The sequence below is a fragment of the Erinaceus europaeus genome, chromosome 9 (assembly GCF_950295315.1).
Source record: "Erinaceus europaeus chromosome 9, mEriEur2.1, whole genome shotgun sequence".
Classification (NCBI taxonomy): Eukaryota; Metazoa; Chordata; class Mammalia; order Eulipotyphla; family Erinaceidae; genus Erinaceus; species Erinaceus europaeus.
In genome coordinates this window covers 35,496,137-35,517,811 of record NC_080170.1, presented here as the reverse complement: position 1 = coordinate 35,517,811, position 21,675 = coordinate 35,496,137, and the positions used below count along the sequence as shown (strand labels likewise).

The 21,675-nt window shown below is 39.2% G+C and overlaps 1 protein-coding gene across 1 annotated transcript in view; it reads right to left on the bottom strand.

Annotated features, from left to right (window-relative positions):
• GPR149 (G protein-coupled receptor 149) overlaps window positions 1-18,396 on the bottom strand; it is a 56,155-nt gene extending 37,759 nt beyond the window's left edge. The window contains exons 1-3 of the mRNA XM_007521099.3: window positions 16,969-18,396; window positions 15,975-16,167; window positions 10,430-10,890 (exon numbers count right to left, since the gene is read on the bottom strand). Of these exons, the coding sequence (XP_007521161.2) occupies window positions 10,430-10,890; window positions 15,975-16,167; window positions 16,969-17,943 (1,629 nt within the window). The 5' untranslated portion in view covers window positions 17,944-18,396. The remainder of the gene's footprint in view (window positions 1-10,429; window positions 10,891-15,974; window positions 16,168-16,968) is intronic.
• Between the last annotated feature and the right edge of the window lie 3,279 nt (window positions 18,397-21,675).

The window sequence follows — 21,675 nt, the reverse complement described above, 5'->3', positions numbered from 1 at the left end:
ATCTTAGTTTAGTGTGGGGCCATGGTACTACTGTCACTTTATAGACTAGTAGACATATGAAATAATAACCTGAACATCTAATTAATTATTAGAAATAGTACATCTTGCATGTTATTGGTTGATATTATTAAGGTAGTCATTTTTAAAGACAGTAATAAAGCAACTTTTTTTCTTGTCATTACTGTTTGAAGCTAATATTTTCTAACAGAGAGAGATAGAGGGAGAGAGGAAAAGATAACACAGCATGAAGCTTCTTCCAATGTGTTGGAAACCAAGATTAAACCTGGGTCATAGCAACTATTATTATTGTTGTTATTATTTATTTATTTATTTATTTTGCCTCCAGGGTTACTGCTGGGGCTCAGTGTTTGCACTACTAATCTACAGCTCCTGGAGGCTATCTTTTCCCTTTTTGTTGCCCTTTGTTATTTATCATCGTAGTTGTTGTTATTATTGCTGTTGTTGCTGTCATTGTTGTTGGATAGGATAGAGAGAAATCAAGAGAGGAGGGGAAGACAGAGAGGGAGAGAGAAAGATAGATACCTGTAGACCTGCTTCACCGCTTGTGAAGCGACCAACCCCACCTGCAGGTGGGGACCCGGGGGCTTGAACCGGGATCCTTGTTCTGGTCCTTGTGCTTTGAGCCATGTATGCTTAACCCACTGCACTGCCACCTGACTCCCTTGTTATTTTTACTGTCATTATTTTATTGGGGTATTTAATGGTTTGCAGTGCAGTTGTTGACACATGGGTACAAGTTCTCATCTCTGCTATAGGTGTTTGCAAAACACTCTCATACATTACTTAGAATTTTTTTCATTGTCATGTACCATGATCCTCAAGATCATTAGGTATTGAGCAGAAGATACAGCTGTGAGTTGGAGAAAGGATAAGATTGGGGCTGGGTAGTAGCACACTGAGTTAAGTGCACATAGTATGAAGCACAAGTTTCCGTGCAAGGATCCTGGTTCGAGCCCTGGAAGTGGGGGTCACTTCATAGGCAGGTCTGCAGGTGTCTTTCTCTGCGCCTATCTTCCCTTCCTTCTCAATTTCTCTCTGTCCTCTACAATAAAAATGAAAAATGGGCTCCAGGAGCAGTAGATTTGTAGTGCTGGCACTGAGCCCCAGCTATAACTCTGGAGAAAGAAAGAAAGAAAGAAAGAGAGAGAGAGAGAGAGAGAGAGAAAGGAAGGAATAAAGAAAGAAAAAAGGAAGAAAGGAGGGAGGGAGGTAGAGAGGGAGGGAAGGGAGAAAGGAAAAGATTAAGCAATGGATGTAGAAGTCCATTCTGTATTGTTAAATGCTATACAAACAACAAGATTATGAACAGAGAAAGTTAAAACACCTTTTTACTTTTCTTCAAGACTTTAAAACTGTGAAATAAAATAATCATTAATTTTTGAAATAGAGAATCATTAATCTTTAAAATAAAGTTGCTTTACTTAGTAAAGTGGTGTCAGTTGCATTTCTCTCTGATATGATCTTTACTTACTTTTATGTTCTTTTACCCAAAATTTAAAATAGTATATTTAGAAAGGATATTTTCCTTTGTATGATCAAATTTATATAGACTGTTTCCAGATTTCGAGAATGAGAATGCGTTGTTTTCCTCTGGCCCACAGGAACTGTCTATATGAATTTGATTCCTGTTGGGCTAGCACCGCGCGCGAGGTGATCCAGGAACTAAGCTCAAGGCGGCAAAGCAATACAAATCTTTATTCATTTGAATGCCCCAGAGTCAGGCGGTAGCACACCTGGTTAAGCCACGTGGTGCAAACTGCAATGGCCGGTATCAGCCTCTTGGTCTGCACGCGTAAGGAACTGAGGTGTTTTCATGGCACTATTACTAGGAAGTCCTTGCCATTTGACACCTTGGGTTCTCTTTATCAGAAAGCAGGAAAATAACTATTGCACATACTTAATTTACTTCCCCATTCTAACTTGAAACCACAATTGCTCTCACTGCCATTTTTTCTGTTTGCAGCATTTTTGAAGCCTCTACTGTATAACATACATACTTTTCCAAAAATTTCACTGGCCTAATGCTTCTGTACTATAATCATATGCATGAATAAATGTTTAATGTATTTAAAATAATTTGTCTTGAAATACTGAATTCTTAGAACCACTCTTTGAGCTTCCTAGCAAGTTGTTTAACTTACCTTAAGTGATATTTCTTGTGATAAGAAGACAGTCCAGAGGAGGGTCTTTGTGCCCTCCATAATATTCTTTATAGATTTTTCCCAAATCACTTCAGTAACTACACTGAATTATTGAGCTTAACATTTTTCCCAAGTCACTTCAGTAACTATACTGGATCATTGAGCTTAACATAATTTACTATGATTTACTAGCATATCACAAGCAGTGAGCTAAATGCCACAAAGCATTTATGGCATTATGGTTGTAAAATTGATCCAATGAAGAAAGAAAAGATTGGAGCTTAAGCTGTCAATGAACGTCAGGTCAGGCTTAAAGAAGACTATAGAAGAAATGACTTATCACTTAAGATGGGAAGGCCAGTGTTGGAAAGGTTCACTGGACAAATGGTCTGTGGCTTGCAAAAAATCTGAGGACAGCAAGGACCTTTGAAAATGTGTTCAGCTAGACCAACCCAAAGGGTAGGTCCACTGCTTGTAGTCACTTCTATCCCATGAAGGAATGATACAGGAAAACAGGCGTTCTAACCTTTTAACTTGCTAATATATATACTTTTAATAAAGGGATTTTTAAGACATGAAGAAAAATGCTTGTGAAGGCAAAGAAGCACAGCTTAAACAAGAACTGGTAAAAGAGCCTACTTACTAAAGAGATTATAAGATGTATCTCTCAACAGAATGATCCTTAAAGCTACTAGAAAATGTTGCTATATAGACAGTGCAGTGATGAAATTCAAGAAAAACGAGAAACTGTACATAGAAGCCTGCACATGTTAATCATTTTTTCAAATGGAAAAATGTGTAGTTAGGTCTTTTGGTCTTTTTTTTTTTTTTTTTTTTTTTGCCATTTTGGACTAGATCCAGGAACCCTGGGGAACCTGTCCTCTGAGCTTTTATTCTAAGTTTACTTTTGCACATAACTCATCCGTAATAAAGGACAAATTTAGAAACTGCAAAAAAAAAAAAAAGAAAAAAGAAAATGTGAAGTTGATAAGCTAATGTGATTTCAATCCTTGGACATTTTCTGTAGAGTGTGTGCTCAACCTGGTGCGTCACCATCCGGCCCCTCTTGGAAACTTTTTAAGCTCTACTGATTAAAAAAAAAGAGAGTTTAAGCCCTAAAGAAGTATCCATGTCACAGTATAAGTTCACTAAGGCCATACTTTCAGTATACCTGGTTTTTAGCTTTTAATGCAAGCAGGTATTATGGCTTTTTTTCTATTAAGAGTCTGTATACATTAACAAGGTTCAATTCATATTTTTATGTAACTTTAATATGTTAAATTTCACTGATTTTTAGTAAAGTGTAGAATCAATTTTCCAGGGTCTAGCACATACATTATACAAGCTATTTAACTAAAATAATATACACATCTTGTTTTCTTTTATTAATTTCACTAATAAGTTTCCCTCACTGCACGTGGGGACTGGGGCCTTGAACCTAAGTCCTCATGCATGAAAATGTATGTGCTCTACCACCACCTGGTTCCAGAGAGAACTAGTATTTAAGCCTCACATACTTAATGGAAAAAAATATACTTCTGCATGTTGTATCCTTTTATAAAAATATTCAATGATGTGTTTATCCACTATAATGCTGACGGACTCGATCTATTCCTAGATGCTGGGACTATTACAAACAGAGCTTCCAGAAAACATGAGCATGTGTTCTCAGGTGGCATTGTTCAGGGAAGTAATATTAATGGAAATGTGCTTTTCAATATAGTTACACACCAGCTGCATTTGAATATCAAGCATTTGAGCTATGCTTAGTACAACTGAAGAACTTAACCTTTCATTTAAGAAGTCACCTAACCTCAATTTAAAAAGCTAGTATGACTAGTGACTACTGTATTGGACTGTGAAACTCCAGAGTGTATACCCAGTAGTGAATTTCTGGACATGATATATATATATATATATATATATATATATATATATATATATATATATATATATATATGTTTTTATAGTATTGCCAAACTGCTTTCCAAAGTAATCTAGCAATTTTCTCCATGAGTAGTTTGCATGAGCAACTGTTGTTCCATAGACTCATTAACACTTGGCATTGTCAGACTGTTTAATTTTAGCTGTTCTTGTGGGTGTGCAGTGATTTCTCATTGCTATTTGAGTTTTCCAGAGTACTAGTGATACGGTGTTCCTTTATATATGTTTGTAAATATTGTGTCATAACATATTTAAATTCCTTTATATATGATGTGCCGGTATAAATCTTTTGCTACCATTGCAATGCGGCAGTGAGAAGGTGTAAGAGACCACAGCACCAAAAGCTTCCTTCAGTGCCATGGGGGACTGGGTTTGAGCCTGGATTACTCACTCATATGAGAAGGCATCACACTATCTGAGTGAGCTATTTTGTCATCCTGATTCACTGGTATTCTTAATAAGTTATGCATTCTAAACAGAAGTCCTTCCTTGAGAATATATTTTGCAAATATCTACATAAAGGAGCTTAAGCTATTTTGATTTTCAAATCTTCCAAGAAAGTTGAATCAGAATTTCTGTGGGTGGAACGGGGTAGTGTAACAGGTTCCCCAGGTGATATTAATCAGCTCCTGTGTGAGGAATAGATTAAATCTTGTGGAAGAAAATCACTTACTAACTTTCAAATACTGTGTTTCCAGGACAGTTAAGGTGGCATACATCTGAACTGATTCTAGAGCTAAGTGGTCTAAGTTTTCTCTCAGGCTGATACACTTCTTTTTCACTTGACTGGACAGAGAGAAATTGAAAGGGGAGGGGAGATAAAGAAGGAGAGAGAACGAGAGACACCTGCAAACCAGCTTCACTGCTTGTGAAGCATGCCCCGCCCCGCTCCATCCCTCCATCCCCAACCCCCCAACCCCCCACCCATCCACCCCACCCTGCTGCAGGTAGGGAGCGGGGCTCAAACCCAGGTACTTCTGCATGATGATATGTGCGCTTAACCTGGCGCGCCATCGCCTAGTCCCCTTAGAGGTTGATACATTTTAGGTTTAATTTCTCTCTCTGAGTTTTTCTACTTTAAAATTGGATAGTAGTAGCTATTATATATAATGAGTGAATCTACCACATTAGTGAATACTAAATGAGCAACTGTGCAAAGTGCATTGAACCTTGATTTTTTAAGCCAGCCAGAATTAATAATATTGCGGGAGGCGAGCGGTAGCGCAGCGGCTTAAGCACAGGTGGCGCAACGCTCAAGGACAGGCATAAGGATCCTGGTTTGAGTCCCCAGCTCCCCACCTGCAGGGGAGTCGCTTCATAGGCGGTGAAGCAGGACTGCAGGTGTCTGTCTTTCTCTCCCCCCTCTGTCTTACCTTCCTCTCTCCATTTCTCTCTGTCCTATCCAACAACAATGACATCAATAACAACAATAATAACTACAACAATAAAAAACAACAAGAGCAACAAAAGGGAATAAATAAATAAATCTTAAAAAAATAATATATATATAGGAAAGAACCAAGAAATTGTAAGATAAAATGTAAAAAAGTTAACTTTTTAGGTGCTTGGTAGTGTGTGTGTGTGTGTGTGTGTGTGTGTGTATGCAAGTAATTTCTAGATCTTCTACAATAATTGTGTATTACAAATAACAAAAATTACAAATACATAAATTATAAATCCTCTGTTATGCCTGCAAACAATAAAATAAAATAAACCCAATGCCCACAGTCTATCAAACAAACAAAACAACAACAAAACAGATTCTGAAATAATTCTTTTCAAGTGAGGGACAAAGCAGAGGCAAGTTACTATTAGGTCAACTATGCAAATCAATAGCAATGCAAGTTAGTTCTTAAGGATATCATTGATATGGGTTTATTTTATTTTATTATTTTGTGAGCATAACAGAGGGCCCTTTACCTTTCAGATGTTATCGTGACAAGATCACAAGTAAGACTACATGACAAGGAGCCACATATCTTTTTTTGATTTACAGAAATAAGTGAGTTTCTAGAGCTCTTAAGATAATACATTAAAAGAGAAGAAAATCGGATCTTAGTTGCTTTGTTGAAATTGATATGAAAACAGAGAAAATAAAGTGATTACCCACCAGCCACTAAATTACTCATAGAAGACAAAACCTTTGGGTTCTGAAAAACAATTATGAATTTGCAGAACAATCACACTATGACCACCACCTTTAAACTTTGTAACTGAAGGATTTTGACATTTCTCTTTTTCTTTGAGTATTTTAACAGTGGACTAGTTAAGTCTAACCTTCTAGAGTTTCAAAAAGAAACTACTGTGTAGCTAAGTTGAAGACTGAATTTTGCTCTTATAAGCATTCTCAGCTCCAATCAGTTTTGTTAGATCACACTTAGATCTACTGGAGCCTCGCCCTGCAGTGTGGGATGGAAGGCAATTTTGAGGTGAGTGAGGTGTGCTGGCAGATATTTGTGAAGGATGTAAAACTGCAGCCCAGAAAGAACTGCTGTCTCCTTTTTTTTTAAAACTGTCTCTTAAAGTAACACTTCCCCAATAAAAATTAAAATGAGAATTCGCATTGGGCTTATGATCTTTTGCAATTAAAAGAAATAACTAGTCAACCTACTGAAGCCAGTAGAACCTACTAGAGCCAGTAAGCCTACTAAAGCCATTGTACTATCTTTATATCTTTGATCTTGGCCTGATTTTTACTCCTACTAGTATTTTAAAAAGAGGTAATGAGTATTAGGTTACTAATGTAAGTGTGTACAAAAATTAAACAAAGTAAATTGTAAAATAAGTAACACATAGTATAATTCAATAAGTATATTCTGTCGAACCTGTTTTTTGGCCTAATTACAAAGCACACACTAGTCAGTATAGAACCATTAGATTTGAGCAGATAAAGTGAATCCAGATGTTTGAAAGAACAGCCATGGAAAACCAAAAGAGTGCTTTCATAGAAATAAGTGCATGCTGGTGAAGATACGGAGAAAAAAAAAACCTTCTACACTGTTGGCAGGAATGTAAATTGGTGTAGTCCTTGTTGAAAACAGTTTGGCAATTTCTGAAAACATTAAAAATCAACCTTCCACATGGCCCAGCAATTCTAAAAACACCTATCAAGAAAGATCCATGCACACACATTTTCTTGGAAGTACAATTTGTTAATAGCCAACATTTGGAAACAACACCAATATCCAGCAACAAGTGAATGGTTAAAGAAGTGGTATACATACACAGTGGAATACTACATAGCTATAAAAATGATGACATATTTTCCTTTGCTATGACACAAATAGAACTAGAAGAAATTACGTTGAGCAAGAATAAGCCAAAATGAAGATGAGAACTAGATGACCTCACCCACTAATGGGCTCTAAGAACCAAAGCAAAGGACAATACAAAGTAAGTCTCTAGTAAACTGCAGACTAGCACAGCAGATCTGGGGACTCAGAAAGTGGAAGGATTACCAAGGGGAGATGGGAAACTTAAGGCAGTATGGTGGAAGAAGATGATGGTTTGGTTGAGGGTGAAATATACTGAGAGTGATCTTGGGAGATGTGGAAATGTACAACAAAATATGACTACAAAAATCCTGTTAGGTCAAAATTTCCTCAACAAAGTGATATTGGAGTTGAAAAAAAAAAAGGAAGCAATTGCAGTGTCTACCACAGTTTAATATATCAGCAAAGGATACATAGTAAATATTGCTGTTAGAGCAAAAAGGCACTTGGAAGAAAAGGATAAGAATGAAAACAATTTAAATCACCATCTGTTCCCATGAAATGCCTGGTGCTTAAGATAGAGTAAGAGTAAAAGCCTGTCCTTGGTCATAGGAAAAGTTATAAGCTCCCAAACCTATTTTTTTTTCAGTTATACTGTTGCAAATCATAGGTGCTTTTGCTAAAGAAGCTTACACAAGTAAAGTAAACTTATGGCTCAAAGATGTCTTACTATTTTTAAGTTTATGATATAATTTCAAATAATCTTTGAAAATATATAGTTTTACCTTGCCTGAATATTGTACTGTTTATTTTTACCATCAATAATATAAATTTTTACACCTATGGACATCTAATCTTCAACAAAGGTGCCCAGATTATTAAATGGGAAAAGGAGAGTATCTTTAACAGATGTTGGAAAAATTGGTTTGCAACATGCAGTAGAATGAAAATGAACCACTACATTTCACCAGACCCAAAAGTAAATTCCAAATGGATCAAAGACCTAGATGTTAGACAAGAAAGTATCAAATATTTAGACGAAAATATTGGCAGAACTCTTTTCCACCTAAATTCTAAAGGCATATTCAGTGATACAAATCCAATTACAAAGAAGACTAAAACAAAAATAAACCTGTGGGACTACCTCAAATTAAAAGCTTCTGCACAGCAAAAGGAACCACCACCCAAACAAAGAGAACTTCCAGAGTTCTTTACATGCTATACATTAGACAAGAGGCTAATAACCAAAATATATAAAGAACCTACCACAAGAAAACAAATGGCTCCATCCAAAAAATGGGAAGAGGATATGAACAAAATGTTCACTATTGAAAAGATTCAAAAGATAAAAAAAAAAAAAAAGAAAAATGCTCTAAGTCATTGATTGTCAGAGAAATGCAAATAAAGACAACAATGAGATACCACTTCACTCCTGTGAGAATGTCATACATCAGAAAAGGTAGCAGCAACAAATGCTGGAGAGGTTGTGGGGACAAAGGAACCATCCTGCACTTCTGGTGGGAGTGTAAATTGGACCAACCTTGTGGAGAGCAGTCTGGAGAACTCTCAGAAAGCTAAGTGGACCTACCCTATGAGCCTGCATTTCCTCTCCTGGAGATATATCCTAAAGAACCCAACATACTCATCCAAGAAGATTTATGTAGACCTATGTTCATAGCATCACAATTTGTGATAGCTAAAACCTGGAGGCAAATCAGGTGTCCAACAACAGATGAGTGGCTGAATAAGTTGTGGTATATATACCAATGAAATGCGACTCAGCTATTAAAAATGGTGATTTCTGGAAGTCGGGCGGTAGCACAGCGGGTTAAGCGCACATGGTGAAGCACAAGGACCGGCTCAAGGATCCCAGTTCGAGCCCCCGGCTCTCCACATGCAGGGGGGGTCGCTTCACAAGTGGTGAAACAGGTCTACAGGTGTCTCTCTTTCTCTCCCCTTCCCTGTCTCCCCTCCTCCCTCGATTTCTCTCTGTCCTATCCAACAACAACAGCAATGATAACAATAATAACAATAACAACAAGGGCAACAAAATGAGAAAAATGGCCTCCAGGAGCAGTGGATTCATAGTTCAGGCACTGAACCCCAGTAATAACCCTGGAGGCACAACAAAATGGTGATTTCACTTTCTTCACCTCATCTTGGATAGAGCTTGAAGGAATCATGTTAAGTGAAATAAGTCAAATAGAATGATGAATATGGGATGATCTCATTCATAGACAGAAGTTGAAAATACTACCATGAAGCCAACCTGCCTTCGCTGGGCAAATGACCACACCAATGTGTCCTGCAACCCCACCTCCCCAGAGTCCTCACCCACTAGGGAAAGGTAAAGACATGCTAGGGGTATAGATCGACCTATCAGTGCCCAGGTCTAGTAGAGAAACAATTACAGAAGCCAGACCTCCCACCTTCTGCACCTCATAGAGATCTTTGGTTCCTACTTCCTGAAGGAGAAAGAATAGGGAACCTTCTAATGGAGGGGATGGGATATGGCACTATGGTGGTGGAAATCCTACAATTTCTATCCCTCTTATCCCACAGCCTTCTCAATCATTATTAAGTAACTAATAAAAAAAAGTTGAAAAATAAGAAAACACAAAGCAGATCTTGGACTAGGTTTGGTGTATTGCACCAAAGTAAAAGACTCTGGGTGTGTGGGGGGGGAGGGTTCAGGTGTTTACTAAAAAAGAAATCTTTCATAGTGACATGTATGTTTTTGGGGGTCTGAGAGAAGAATAATAAAACCTATAAGTTAATAAATTTGAGATAAATTCTCATAGTTTAGTCTGGATGTAAGCAAATTACTTAATGTTAGAACAGAATGTAATGTACTACCATACTTGAAGAGGACACATAACTCTGCCAATTTCAAAGTGTTTAGATTTTGAGTGAAAATCTATAACTATCCCAAAATTGAAACTCCCTCAAAAGACATTGTGAAATAAATATAGTATTATGGTAATTATTCAATAATCAAGACAAAAAATTAAACTCAGACTGAATTGAATGAAATAAGCAACTTATAATTTTTCATGCCTGTCATATTTGGTCTCACTTTTAATTTCACAGGAAGAACAGATTTTACTGTACCTGACGAGGGGTTCTTTCTGATTTACTTCTACACCATTCCCAGTCTGAGATGTCTGGTTTCTGACTCTCCTCATGAGAAAGTCTTCTTTCTGGTCCTTTTAAGAAAGTAGTTTCTTCATAGGCACTATTACCTCCTGTATACCCAGAAATCACTGGATCGACACTCTTTTCATCATGGCAATCTTGTCTAGCTTCTGTATTATCAGTATTAGTGCATTTGTTGATGCCTTTTAGTATGGAGCTGTCCAGAGAGGGTGTGGTGCTGATTTCCACTTTTATGGTACTGAAGATATTACAAGTGTCTCTCTGATGGTCTTTTGTAGTTTCACACTCATAGTTCATAAGATTGTGAAAGGATATAGAATTTTCATTATCATCATCATAGTAATCTTCGTGTGCTATTTTATAAATTCCATAGCTTCGCTGGAAGGATAAATTGAATTCAAATCCTCTCCTTTTGACTATGTAAAAACAAAAGCAAAATTCCATGGTTAGAAAGGAAGTTAGAAACAGTAGTTGGATATGCAGTCAATAAAAATAGTAAAACACATCTAACCTTGTTACTATGAATTTAACCAGCATCTTCATTTACTTCTTGTTAATTATGCCTCACAAACTCAAGACATTTACTATTCTGGGTCGATTTTCTTCACTTTTACAACAAAGGGCTTAGAGCAGATATAGTCCCAAAGATTCCTCAGGCTTAAAGCAGTTTGATGTAACAGAAAATCAACCATAAATTTGAAAAATTTAAATACATTCTTTTTTAAGTTGAGTCTATTCAGTCTGTTATCTTTACATGTCTTTATTTTGGGACAAAATATATGTATTTTACTTTGCTACAACCAATTAGTAAGTATATCTTTACAGTATATGATTTATTCATTTGACAATACCACCAAAATACACCACTGCTTTGAGCATTTTGATGTATTCCATTTCTGGTCAAATGCATACCTTAAAAGCTAGATAATACTTCACTAATACAGTTGTAAAAAGTAATACATATATTTCTAACATAACTATATTTGGAGTGAATTATACAATGTATAGATTTATATTTTTGTGAGCTGAAGCACTTTACAACATGTCTATAAATTTGATTAGTCACAACATAAGTTTACCAAGAATGTATAAAAGAATATTTAATTTTAATAAAGTGAAATATGGTCATACTCCAAATATAATATGAAAACTAGATATGATGTAAAGTCATGATACAATAGCATGCCTGGTATAACAGAAAGTGATAGGATTCTCCTTTATTTTTTAAAACCAGAACACTGCTCTACTATGACTTATAGTGGTGGCTTGAATCTGGACTTGCCATGCCTCAGGCATAAAAATGTATTGCACAACAGATGGCACTGTCTTCCTCAGCCCAAGCGATAGAAGTTCTCTGTGTGATCGGCATTAAATATTAGAATTTTTAAAAAAAATAAAATGTAATAATGAAAATTTTTTAGAAGCTACATCAAGACATAATGCAATTTAATGCTAAGGTTTTCACCTTTTAAAACATGATTTGTTTTTTGATACTTTTATAGTTGTTTAAAAAATTCTTGATAGAAACATTTGTGAAAAGTTACAGAATTTTTATAATTACAGCAGGAAAAATTCTATTAATTTTAGAATAAATGATTATATCATTCACAGACTGATTCTATTACTGAAATTTTCCCAGAACTGAGGGATATATATATTATTGGATAGAGACAGAAAGAAATTGAGAGGGAACGGGGTAGTAGAGAGGGAAAGAGACAGAGTCACCTGCAGCCTTGCTTCGCCGCTCATGAAGCTTTCCCCCTGCGGGTGGGAACAAGGGGCTTGAACCTGTGTCCTTGTGAATTATAATGTGTGTGCTTAACCAGGTACACCACCACCTGGCCCCTCCAGAATTGAAGATTTACAAACCAATTTTGCTGGCATGGAGTATGTTTTGAAGAGAAATGATAGTTTTATAAACTTGATTTAGGGTCAGAGAGATTTTTAGTGCAGGACTTGCTTATGTGGGGCCCAAGAGGCACCAGTTTACTCTCTAGAGCCACCATATACACAGAGCAGATAAGTGTTCTGGTCTATCTCTTGCATATAAACAAGCAAACAAATCTAAAAATTACGTAAGCTTGATCTATTTATAAGAGGAGGACTTCAGAAGCACTAGAGTTCCTGCCATCTTTTTTTTAATTGGGGGGGGATTAATGGTTTATTTTAGTTTATGTCAGTAGATATAGTTGTTGCTATGTGTGTAAAATTTCTCAGTTTTTTATAAAATACTCTCACCCTAGGTCCTTCTCCAGTATCATGCACCAGCACCTGAAAGCCTACCCCCACCCCCACATGCCATCTTTTATGCCATTGGAAAAACATACTTGAGTTGCTTAAAAATTTTTTCTTTGTGTGTGTATATCCAGTGATCTTTCATTAACACACAAGAAACTTTAGAGACCATCAGAATATAGCCCAGGGTCTTTTGAAATGTATACTACATTTATGAAAAATAAATACATTGTTGTATTTTTTGTGAAAAGCAACAGTGTCCCCCAAACCCTGGCTAAAGCATGAGTTATCTCTAGTATTTTGTTTTTAATGATATCTTGATATTTAATAATAGACAAATTATATAATTTTATAAAAATAAGTCTACAGGAGGAGGCAGGGTCACGGGAGTCAGCACAGTGGGTTAAGTGCATATGGTGTGAAGCGCAAAGACCGGCGTAAGGATCCTGGTTCAAGCCCCCTGGCTCCCCACTTGCAGGGGTGTCGCTTCACAAGCAGTAAAGTAGGTCTGCAGGTGTCTATCTTTCTCTCTTATGATAAATATCAGTTAGGAAAACATATTTTCCAGTGCCAGGCTGAGCTTCACTGATGGGAGACAGACAACCAGGGACTCATGGCTGGGTTGTACGCAGTATCTCTTTATTCATGCAGAATGCAGCGCAATTTACACCAAGCTATGCTAAAACTAAACTAAACTGAAAACTCATAAACCTGTCCTTATATATACTTGCCTTGTAAACAGGATGTGACATAGAGAGGGTGGAGAGAAAAGTGACTGGTGAAAATCAGGGTATGACGAGAGGAGGCGGAGCAGGCGAGAATTCTACCACAGAACCACCAATGCCCTGGAGGGAGGGTGGTGCTTAGTTAGTGATTTATGTAAATAGACCGCAGCTTTGAGTGGGATCAAACCAATGCCGTGCAGGCATGCTGGTGCTTAGTTAAGCAGGATTAGAGACAGAAGCTGGGGGAGCTGGCATACTACCCAACATTCCAGTGTTTGTTTTAAAAGTTCACTTGTGAATGTAAATGGGATCTTAGAGTAAGGAAAAACAAACAAAAACCAACAACTTACATGTTGGAGACATATTTCCAAAGAATCAAAGTACTACAGTTGGCCAATCCCCTTGCCCATCTGAGAATTAGTCATCTTTGAGGATTCACAATTCTATTTTTATGTCATTCCAGCAATTAAGAATACTTCTGGTGGTTTCTCAGATGGTGAATATGTCATTCGTATACTCAGACTTTCCCGATGACAGACAATCCACTGAGATCATAACGGAAATTCCAACTGTTTGAACTAATGTCTCACAAATTCTTATTTTTGAATCCATGTCCCTTTAGGTAAACCTGTATATGTCAATACTTTCTCTTGGATTTTGAAATAGATACAAATAAGAACAATGATAAATTTAGAAAACTATTATTTTGATCTTACAAGGTGTGTTTTTCATTTCAGGCATGAGACATTAATGTTTCTGTTGACTCAGCCAGCCTGCCCTGGACTCCTCTACCTTGCACAGCATACACAGAGGAGAGAATGTTTTCTAAACCACTTGCCATGGCAGGTTGGATGCATTGCATTGTTATCAGCTCAGATAAGTCTCTCTTCACATACTTAAAAATGCCTCCTTAACCCACTTCACTAAGGCTTTTTGATTTTGCTGGCATTAAACTCTCCTTCTTCTTCTCTCTCTCTCTCTCTCTCTCTCTCTCACACACACACACACATACACACTCACACACACACACACACATACACACTCACACACACACACACACACACACACATACACACTCACACACACACAGACACATACAATCTTAATTACTGGAAGAGAGGGTTATTTCACTGCATCAAAACAATATTTGTTATGTTAGAGCTCTGAGGTTTATAAATAACTTCTTTTCTGTTGTAAGTAGCCCAAAAGGTTTATTATCACAAATTCCATGGCTATTTTATTTTAAAGATACAGATGAGTTTGCATCTATTAACAGTAAAAATTTATAACACCTTTAACACTAAAATGTCTTCTAGTCTGAAAAGCATCTAGACATACTAAATGTTAAATGCTACCAATGCATGCAAAATGACTCAGTTCACAATTTACTAGCATCTAGAAAATCACTCTGTTGTATTATTGCCTAGTTTTCAAAAACGTCTAAAACAGTCTGGAATGACTTGATGTTTCCTTCCCCTTCATTCTCTGTCAAAGACCAGCATACTTGTTTATTCTGAACAAAAAATAACTACTATAAAAAATGCATTCTGACATTTATTAAATGGTAGAGCACCCTATCTTTTGTCTGAAAAGAGAAAATGTCTTTTCTTTGTTTCCAGTCAGCCAAAATAGACAGATCATTCTTAATGTTTCCTCTCAGTGTGGGAACAAATTGCATACCAGTAGGTTTTGGCATTGATGCTGGTCCACTCTAGATGTACTCTTTAGAATAGATTTTTTTAAGTAGACAGCGTATCCTATTCACATATGAACATACATTGAAAACCTTGTTGCCTCTATCTTTTCTTGAAACTTAGATTTTATTTTATTATTTTTTATGTGTATATGGTTATGTTTCTAAAGGCACTGACATACAATTTAAATTTATTTTGAAACTGTTCTTACTGCTTACTCTGAAAACTTTCCTATGCCCTAGAAGAACACAGTGGTAAAATAATGAAAGCACATTCTTTAGGTAATGTTCCATTACATAATAATGGGCTGTAATATTTCTTGATTTTTAACTCTATATAGAATTAACCTTTTTTTCAGATACAGGAATCTCCTATGTGGGCTTGGGAGGGGGGCTTCTTTCTATGCTGAGAGCTATGGTGGCTCATCTAAGGCCTTTGTTGACCTTATCATATTGAATAAATTCTGTCTTTCTTGTCTAAAGAAATCATTGGGTTTACAAGCATTTCACTGGGTTGTTTCAGATTTTTCTTATCTCAGTCTTTTCCAGAGTGGAGAGATAGCATAATGGTTACACAAAAAACTTTCATGTCTGAGGTGTCAAGGACCTAGGTTCCATTCATTAGTCTCTAGCACCACTGTAAGCCACAGCTGAGTAGTGCTCTGGTAAATAAATAAGAACTTATCACCACACTGTCTATGAGTTACAGTTTCTTTCCCATTTACTGTTTCTTTTTGTCATTGACCCCCTGTACCTCCTACTCAGACAGCTTTGTCACTTGGCTACGTTTCTGGATTTGACTGTATAATCTCTTGCTTCCAACTACACGACAGCATGACAGACTTACTGTTTTTCCCATCAAATGCTTCCTGGTAGGTGTTCTTCTTGCAGTTGATAATGCAGCCACAGGGCAAGTGGGTCCAGTGTTTGGACAAGACAAACACTGGGGTGATAGTCGAAGCCAGCAGAGTTAACAGAAAGCTGAGTGTCTCCAAGGGAAGGTTCTGAAACCCCACCACGTGCTGGACCAGCATGTGAATCTGCAAAGGCAGAGAGCTTCAGATTTCTTCCATGTGCACTCTACCAATCTCCCCAGGCAGAAACCTCCCCAAGCTGCTGCCCAGCCTCCTTCCCTCCTTTCCCCATACCTCTTTCTTCCCTGGTGGGGCTTTGGTGGTGAACTTCTGGGAAGCCTGAGGGTTCGCTAGTGTGGGCGTTAGTCTGTGCTGCTGCCCATCAGGTCTCACGCTGGAGGCCATGGGCCACATGAGGGCACACTGCCCAGAAACCAGGCAGGTTTCTAAAACCTGCACCTGCTACTCCAGGTCTTTGTCATATCCCTGGACCCTCATTTCTGCTCAGGTGTGCTTGTCACAGCAGGATGTCACTCTGTCACTCTTAACTGGCCTCAGCAGAAGTCTGTTTTTATGCTCTCTCTTTCTCTTTCCCTCCTTCCATCTTTTCTTCCCACGTCATTAACAGGTAAGAATGAAGAGGAGGGGAGAGAAAAAAAAGTCCCACACCCCCCCCCCCTAAATATCTCCAGATTTCTCTGAGAGAGCACTCTTGGCTTTAGGTAGATTTGAGAATACTGAATCACAGGCGCTCTCGAACGCAGATATCCCTCCCCAGTTCTGAAACCTAAGCACAGAGCAGCAAAAGGCCCTGTGGGTAACTAGCCCTCCAGGTGAACACGGCCCCCACCCATGGCTCCCCAGCAAAGCCATTTGTAATCAGATGCAGCTGCGCGCCTTGGACTGTCCCAGCCCCGGACGAGGTTCCCACCATGCACGCACACGGCTGGCACATACAACGCGCCCCGCGGGGACCCGCACTTTTACCATCATGGGCAGCCACAGCGCGGCCTTGGTGAGCGCAAGCACGAAGGAGAAGCGCCTCTGCGCGGTGCTCACCGCGCGGCCGCGGGCGCCCAGGCGCGCCCCTGGGGCACCGCGCACGCAGGCTCCAGCCCCGGCGACAGCTTTGCTCCCTGGCCCAGCTGCAAAGTCCGTGTCCGAACTCGGGGAATAGCCCTCCAGGCACCGCGGGGCAGGGCCCTGGGCCTCATCGGGGCACGGGGAGAACCCTTCTCCACTCCCCGGAGGAGGGGTCCCGGGAGTGGACGCGCCGCGGGAAATTTCCTGGTAGTTGGGGTAGAGCTCCTGGGAACACAGGAGCTGGTGAGTGAGCGGGACCGAGAAGCCAGCGAGGAGCCCAAGGGCCGCAGTGTACACGGCGAAGAGCAGCAGCACGTAGGAGCTGGAGCTGCTCGGCCCGCAGCCCCAGGTCGTGCGCTCAAAGGTGCCCCAGCCGCACAGCGGGAGCGCGGACAGGCCCAGGCTGGCAGCCCATACAACCAGCGCCGCCGCCAACACCTGGCGGTCCCTGCCGGAGGCTGCGTGGCTCCCCACATCCCTGTGCATGGTGTAAAAGTTGTAGAACACGAGCAGAGTCGCCTTCAAGTTGCTCGAGAGACCCTGGCATAAGTAGAGTAAGGCAGAGGTGGTGCACAGAGACTGGACGTAGCCGGGGACGTCGCTGGGCCACTGTAAGAGCAGGAAGATGGTCACAGACAGGACGCTCATGAGATCATCCCCAGACCAGGAAGTCACAAGCATGGACACAACAGTTCTGTTCTGCATTCTCAGCAGGGAGGCTAGTGAATAAATGCTGCCCGCCAGGATTGCTACAGTCATCAAGCACGTCAGGCAAAATAGATAAATATTCAGAGTTCCTGGCGATGTTAAAAGGTCCGTTGAATTTCTTTTCCACAGGGTAGAGTCAATTGCTGATAAGTTACTGGGAAGTTCAGACATTGTCCTTGGTCAGTATTTAATTTCCCTTTCAATTAGTCTGTAAATATTCTCAGAATAAAGTATAGTTTTTAGTTGAAAATAAGATCCCATTTTCTCTTCCTAAGTTTCCCTCTAAGTATTCCCTATGGGTCAAGCAAAAAAAAAAAAAATACTCCTTTAGATCCGACTCAACCCATAATTAAAAAACTGGATTCCTTTAAAGCATAAGAAACTTTTCAACAGTCAAAAAAAAAAAAAGACTCCCTCCTGAAATCATGGAGTCTCAGGCAGAAAGTAAAAGCTTCTCAGGTAGATTGAAAAACAATGATGCTCGGGTCCTTTTGGGTCCTTCTTATGGAGCAAAGCAGCTTGTAGCTTGAGGTGATCAAACTCTATTCACTTTTAACGCGCAGTCAAGTGATGCATTTGGTTTCAGAGCAAAGAGATTATCAAGTAGGTTTCAGCTTTACTGGCTCAGAGAAGGATTGTGAGAGGGATAGGTAGTAGGAAGGGCAGGGGAGGGAGAGGGAAAGGCAGAGATATGAGAGAGAGAGAGAAACAGCGCCACTCCCATCAGAAGCACTCCTTTCTTCAATCAGCCTGTGATCCTCGGAGCTGCAGGAAGGAGGAGTCAGCTCCAAGCAAGAGAGCAAAAGGGAGGGGAGTTCAGTGTGGGAGAGCAATGATGTACATCTTCTCAGCTTGCCTCATGCAAAGCCAGAGCCAATGCCCTTGCTAAGCCATCCCCTTTGGTTTTGACATATGACATTAGCTCAGATACTTGCTCTTCCTTGATGTAAATGTCAGATATCATCTTGGAGAAGTCTAAGCTACTCTACTAAGGGGCTGCTTTTATTCTTATCTAAAGCTCCCTGACCTATAAAACCCACTAGGTGGAGAATATTATCAAGGTCAAAGTTAAGAAAGAAAAAACGCTTTGTCTTTTAAAAGACACACACTATACTTAATGATATGGCTGTTATAGTCTCTTTACACTAAACAACATTTTGCAGATTCTGTGGGGGAGAATCATATTAAGCTTTAGGTATGTAACTACTGTAGTAAGCAAGCTGCTACTTGAAAAAATAATATTTCTTTTAAAACTTTTTTGTTATCTTTATTTATTGGATAGATACAGCCAGAACTTGAGAGGGAAGGAGGTAATAGAGAGGGAGAGACACAGAAACACCTGCAGCCCTGCTTCACTACTCTTGAAGCTATCCCCCTCCAGGGGGGGACCAGGGGCTCAAACCTGAGTCCTTTCACACTGAAACATGTGTGCTCAACCATGTGTGCCACCACCTGCCCCCCAAATAATGTTTCTTTCTATTTTTAAATATTTTATTTATTTGTTCCCTTTTGTTGCCCTTGTTTTATTGTTGTAGTTATTATTGTTATTGTTGGATAGGACAGAGAGAAATGGAGAGAGATGGGGAAGACAGAGAGGAGGAGAGGAAGAGACACCTGCAGACCTGCTTCACTGCTTGTGAAGTAACTCCCTGCAGATGGGAAGCCAGGGGCTTGAACTGGGATCCTTATGCCAGTCCTTGTGATTTGCGCCACATGCGCTTAACCTGCTGCATTGCTGCCCGACTCCCTCAAATAATACTTCTTATTCTTAGTAAGGCTGGATGACATGTATGAATAAGAAGGAGGATACCCCACAGACACATTTTAAATCAGTATTTGAAGTCTTATATACAATAATTGCATTTCTGAATCATTTTAAGAATTGTCAGTTTTGTAATAAGGGTATCTTAGTAAAGAGGTAACAACAGTAGTAGTTCTAGTCCGGCATTACTGGACTATATTAGGGCAATTTTCCTCCTTAGCATAGCTTTGGACCATGCTGCCCCCCCCACCCCTACCCCTACCCCTTTACTCCAGGGTCCCAGTAAACACAGAGGAAGAGAAAGGAGAAAGTTTGTGGGAATAGTCTAAGTGAATGGAAAAATAACAGACCCTTGTTAATTCTTTTCATTTTAAAAATAACTCAAACTACTTTGGGGGCCTGATTGCTTTCAAGTGGAAAATTATTGGATTAGCCATTGCCAACCATATCCTTCAGTAAACCCAATTAGCACTTCATTTATTTTAGCATGTAGTTTGATTTCCCCTTCACTCAGTAGGTGAAAATAAAACTCACCTGTGATAGTTAGTGCTTGTTCTCTCTACTGCTAGTATTAGACCTGGCATGATTAGGAAGGTCCCAGTGTATGATTTATTTTAAATTAGTGTTGCTTTAGAGAGCACAGTATGCTCTAAAGTAAAGCTGAAAGACCTAAAAATCATTTGCAAAGTTCTGTGATGGCTTCCCTCAGACCTTTCTGCCACAAACTGTTCTTCTTTGATATGGTATTTGATTCTGGATTCTTATTAATAGTTGGCTAGATAATTAGTATTCTATTGTTAAAATACAATAACTGGAAAGCAGTAATAGCTGTTGTGATATCATTTGAAGCCTGGGGACATTTCCTATATCTTTATCATCATTTCTGGAATTTCCATACATGTGAATTTGGAAAAGGGGCACTATGTTGCCCAGGTCATTAGGATATGAGACAAGAGGTTAAGAGTGTTCAACACACCAAAGGTTGGTGGAACTGCAACCAGCAAGGAAAGAGTTAGGAAAGAGATCTGAATTTGACTCCAGACTCGACCACTACAGGTTCTATAACCTTGAACAAAAGTCTTGATGCTTTCTTAGGGTGTCTGTTTCCACATCACTGGATTGTTTGTAGGGCATTTCAAGTTCTAAAATCAAATGATATCATTTTTAAATTCTTCAAGTGATCGTCACCTGAATTTTCTTTCTTTCTAATAATCAATTTTCCATACTTTTTCTTTCCCTGCTATGACACCACAGAGAACTTTATCAATAGAAAGAGGTATAAGAGTCAGGGGGCTGAGGGGATAGCATAATGGTTGGGGTCAGGCAGTAGCGCAACATGGGTTGGGCGCACATGACGTGAAGCACAAGGACTGGCATAAGGATCCCAGTTCGAGCCCCCAGCTCCCCACCTTCAGGGGCTCACCTCACAAGTGGTGAAGCAGGTCTCTCTCCCCCTCTCTGTCTTCTCCTCTCTTGATTTCTCTCTGTCCTATCCTGCAACAATGATTGTTGTATGCTTCACATTGACAACAATAATAATGACCACAACCATGATAAACAACAAGGACAACAAAAGGGGAGAAAATGGCCTCCAGGAGCAGTGGATTCATAGTGCAGGCACCGAGCCCCAGCAATAACCCAGGAGGCAAAAAAAAAAAAAAGGCTCTCATTCATGGGGCTCTGAAGGCTCCAGGTTCAATGCCCCCTGCACCACTATAAGCCAGAGCCTAGCAGTGAGCTGGTAAAAATAAATAAATATAATGATACTAAGTAAATATTTTTTTAAAAAAGTCAAGCTGTTGGGAATGGTTACTCACAATCACCTTTGAGGTCCATGTGAACCTAAAGTGAGCTGTGTAAGAGTGACAAGTAATGCTTTTGTGCCATGTCATTGAGTTTGGGTGTTAGCTATCACTGAGTAATCTAGTTCACTTTGCTGTGATTAGGTTCACTGTTATCTCTATTTAGTTAGCAATTGATTGGGCCAGATTTAAAAATTTCAGTCCAGCTTTTCAGTCTTAATCATATCAGATACTCATTTTCTGGTTACCCCTTTTATTTGCTTCTTATTCTTGAGAACACTTCCAATTAATATTAATAACTGTCAAGTTTTTGTTTCTGCTTTACTTTCTCTAGATGCA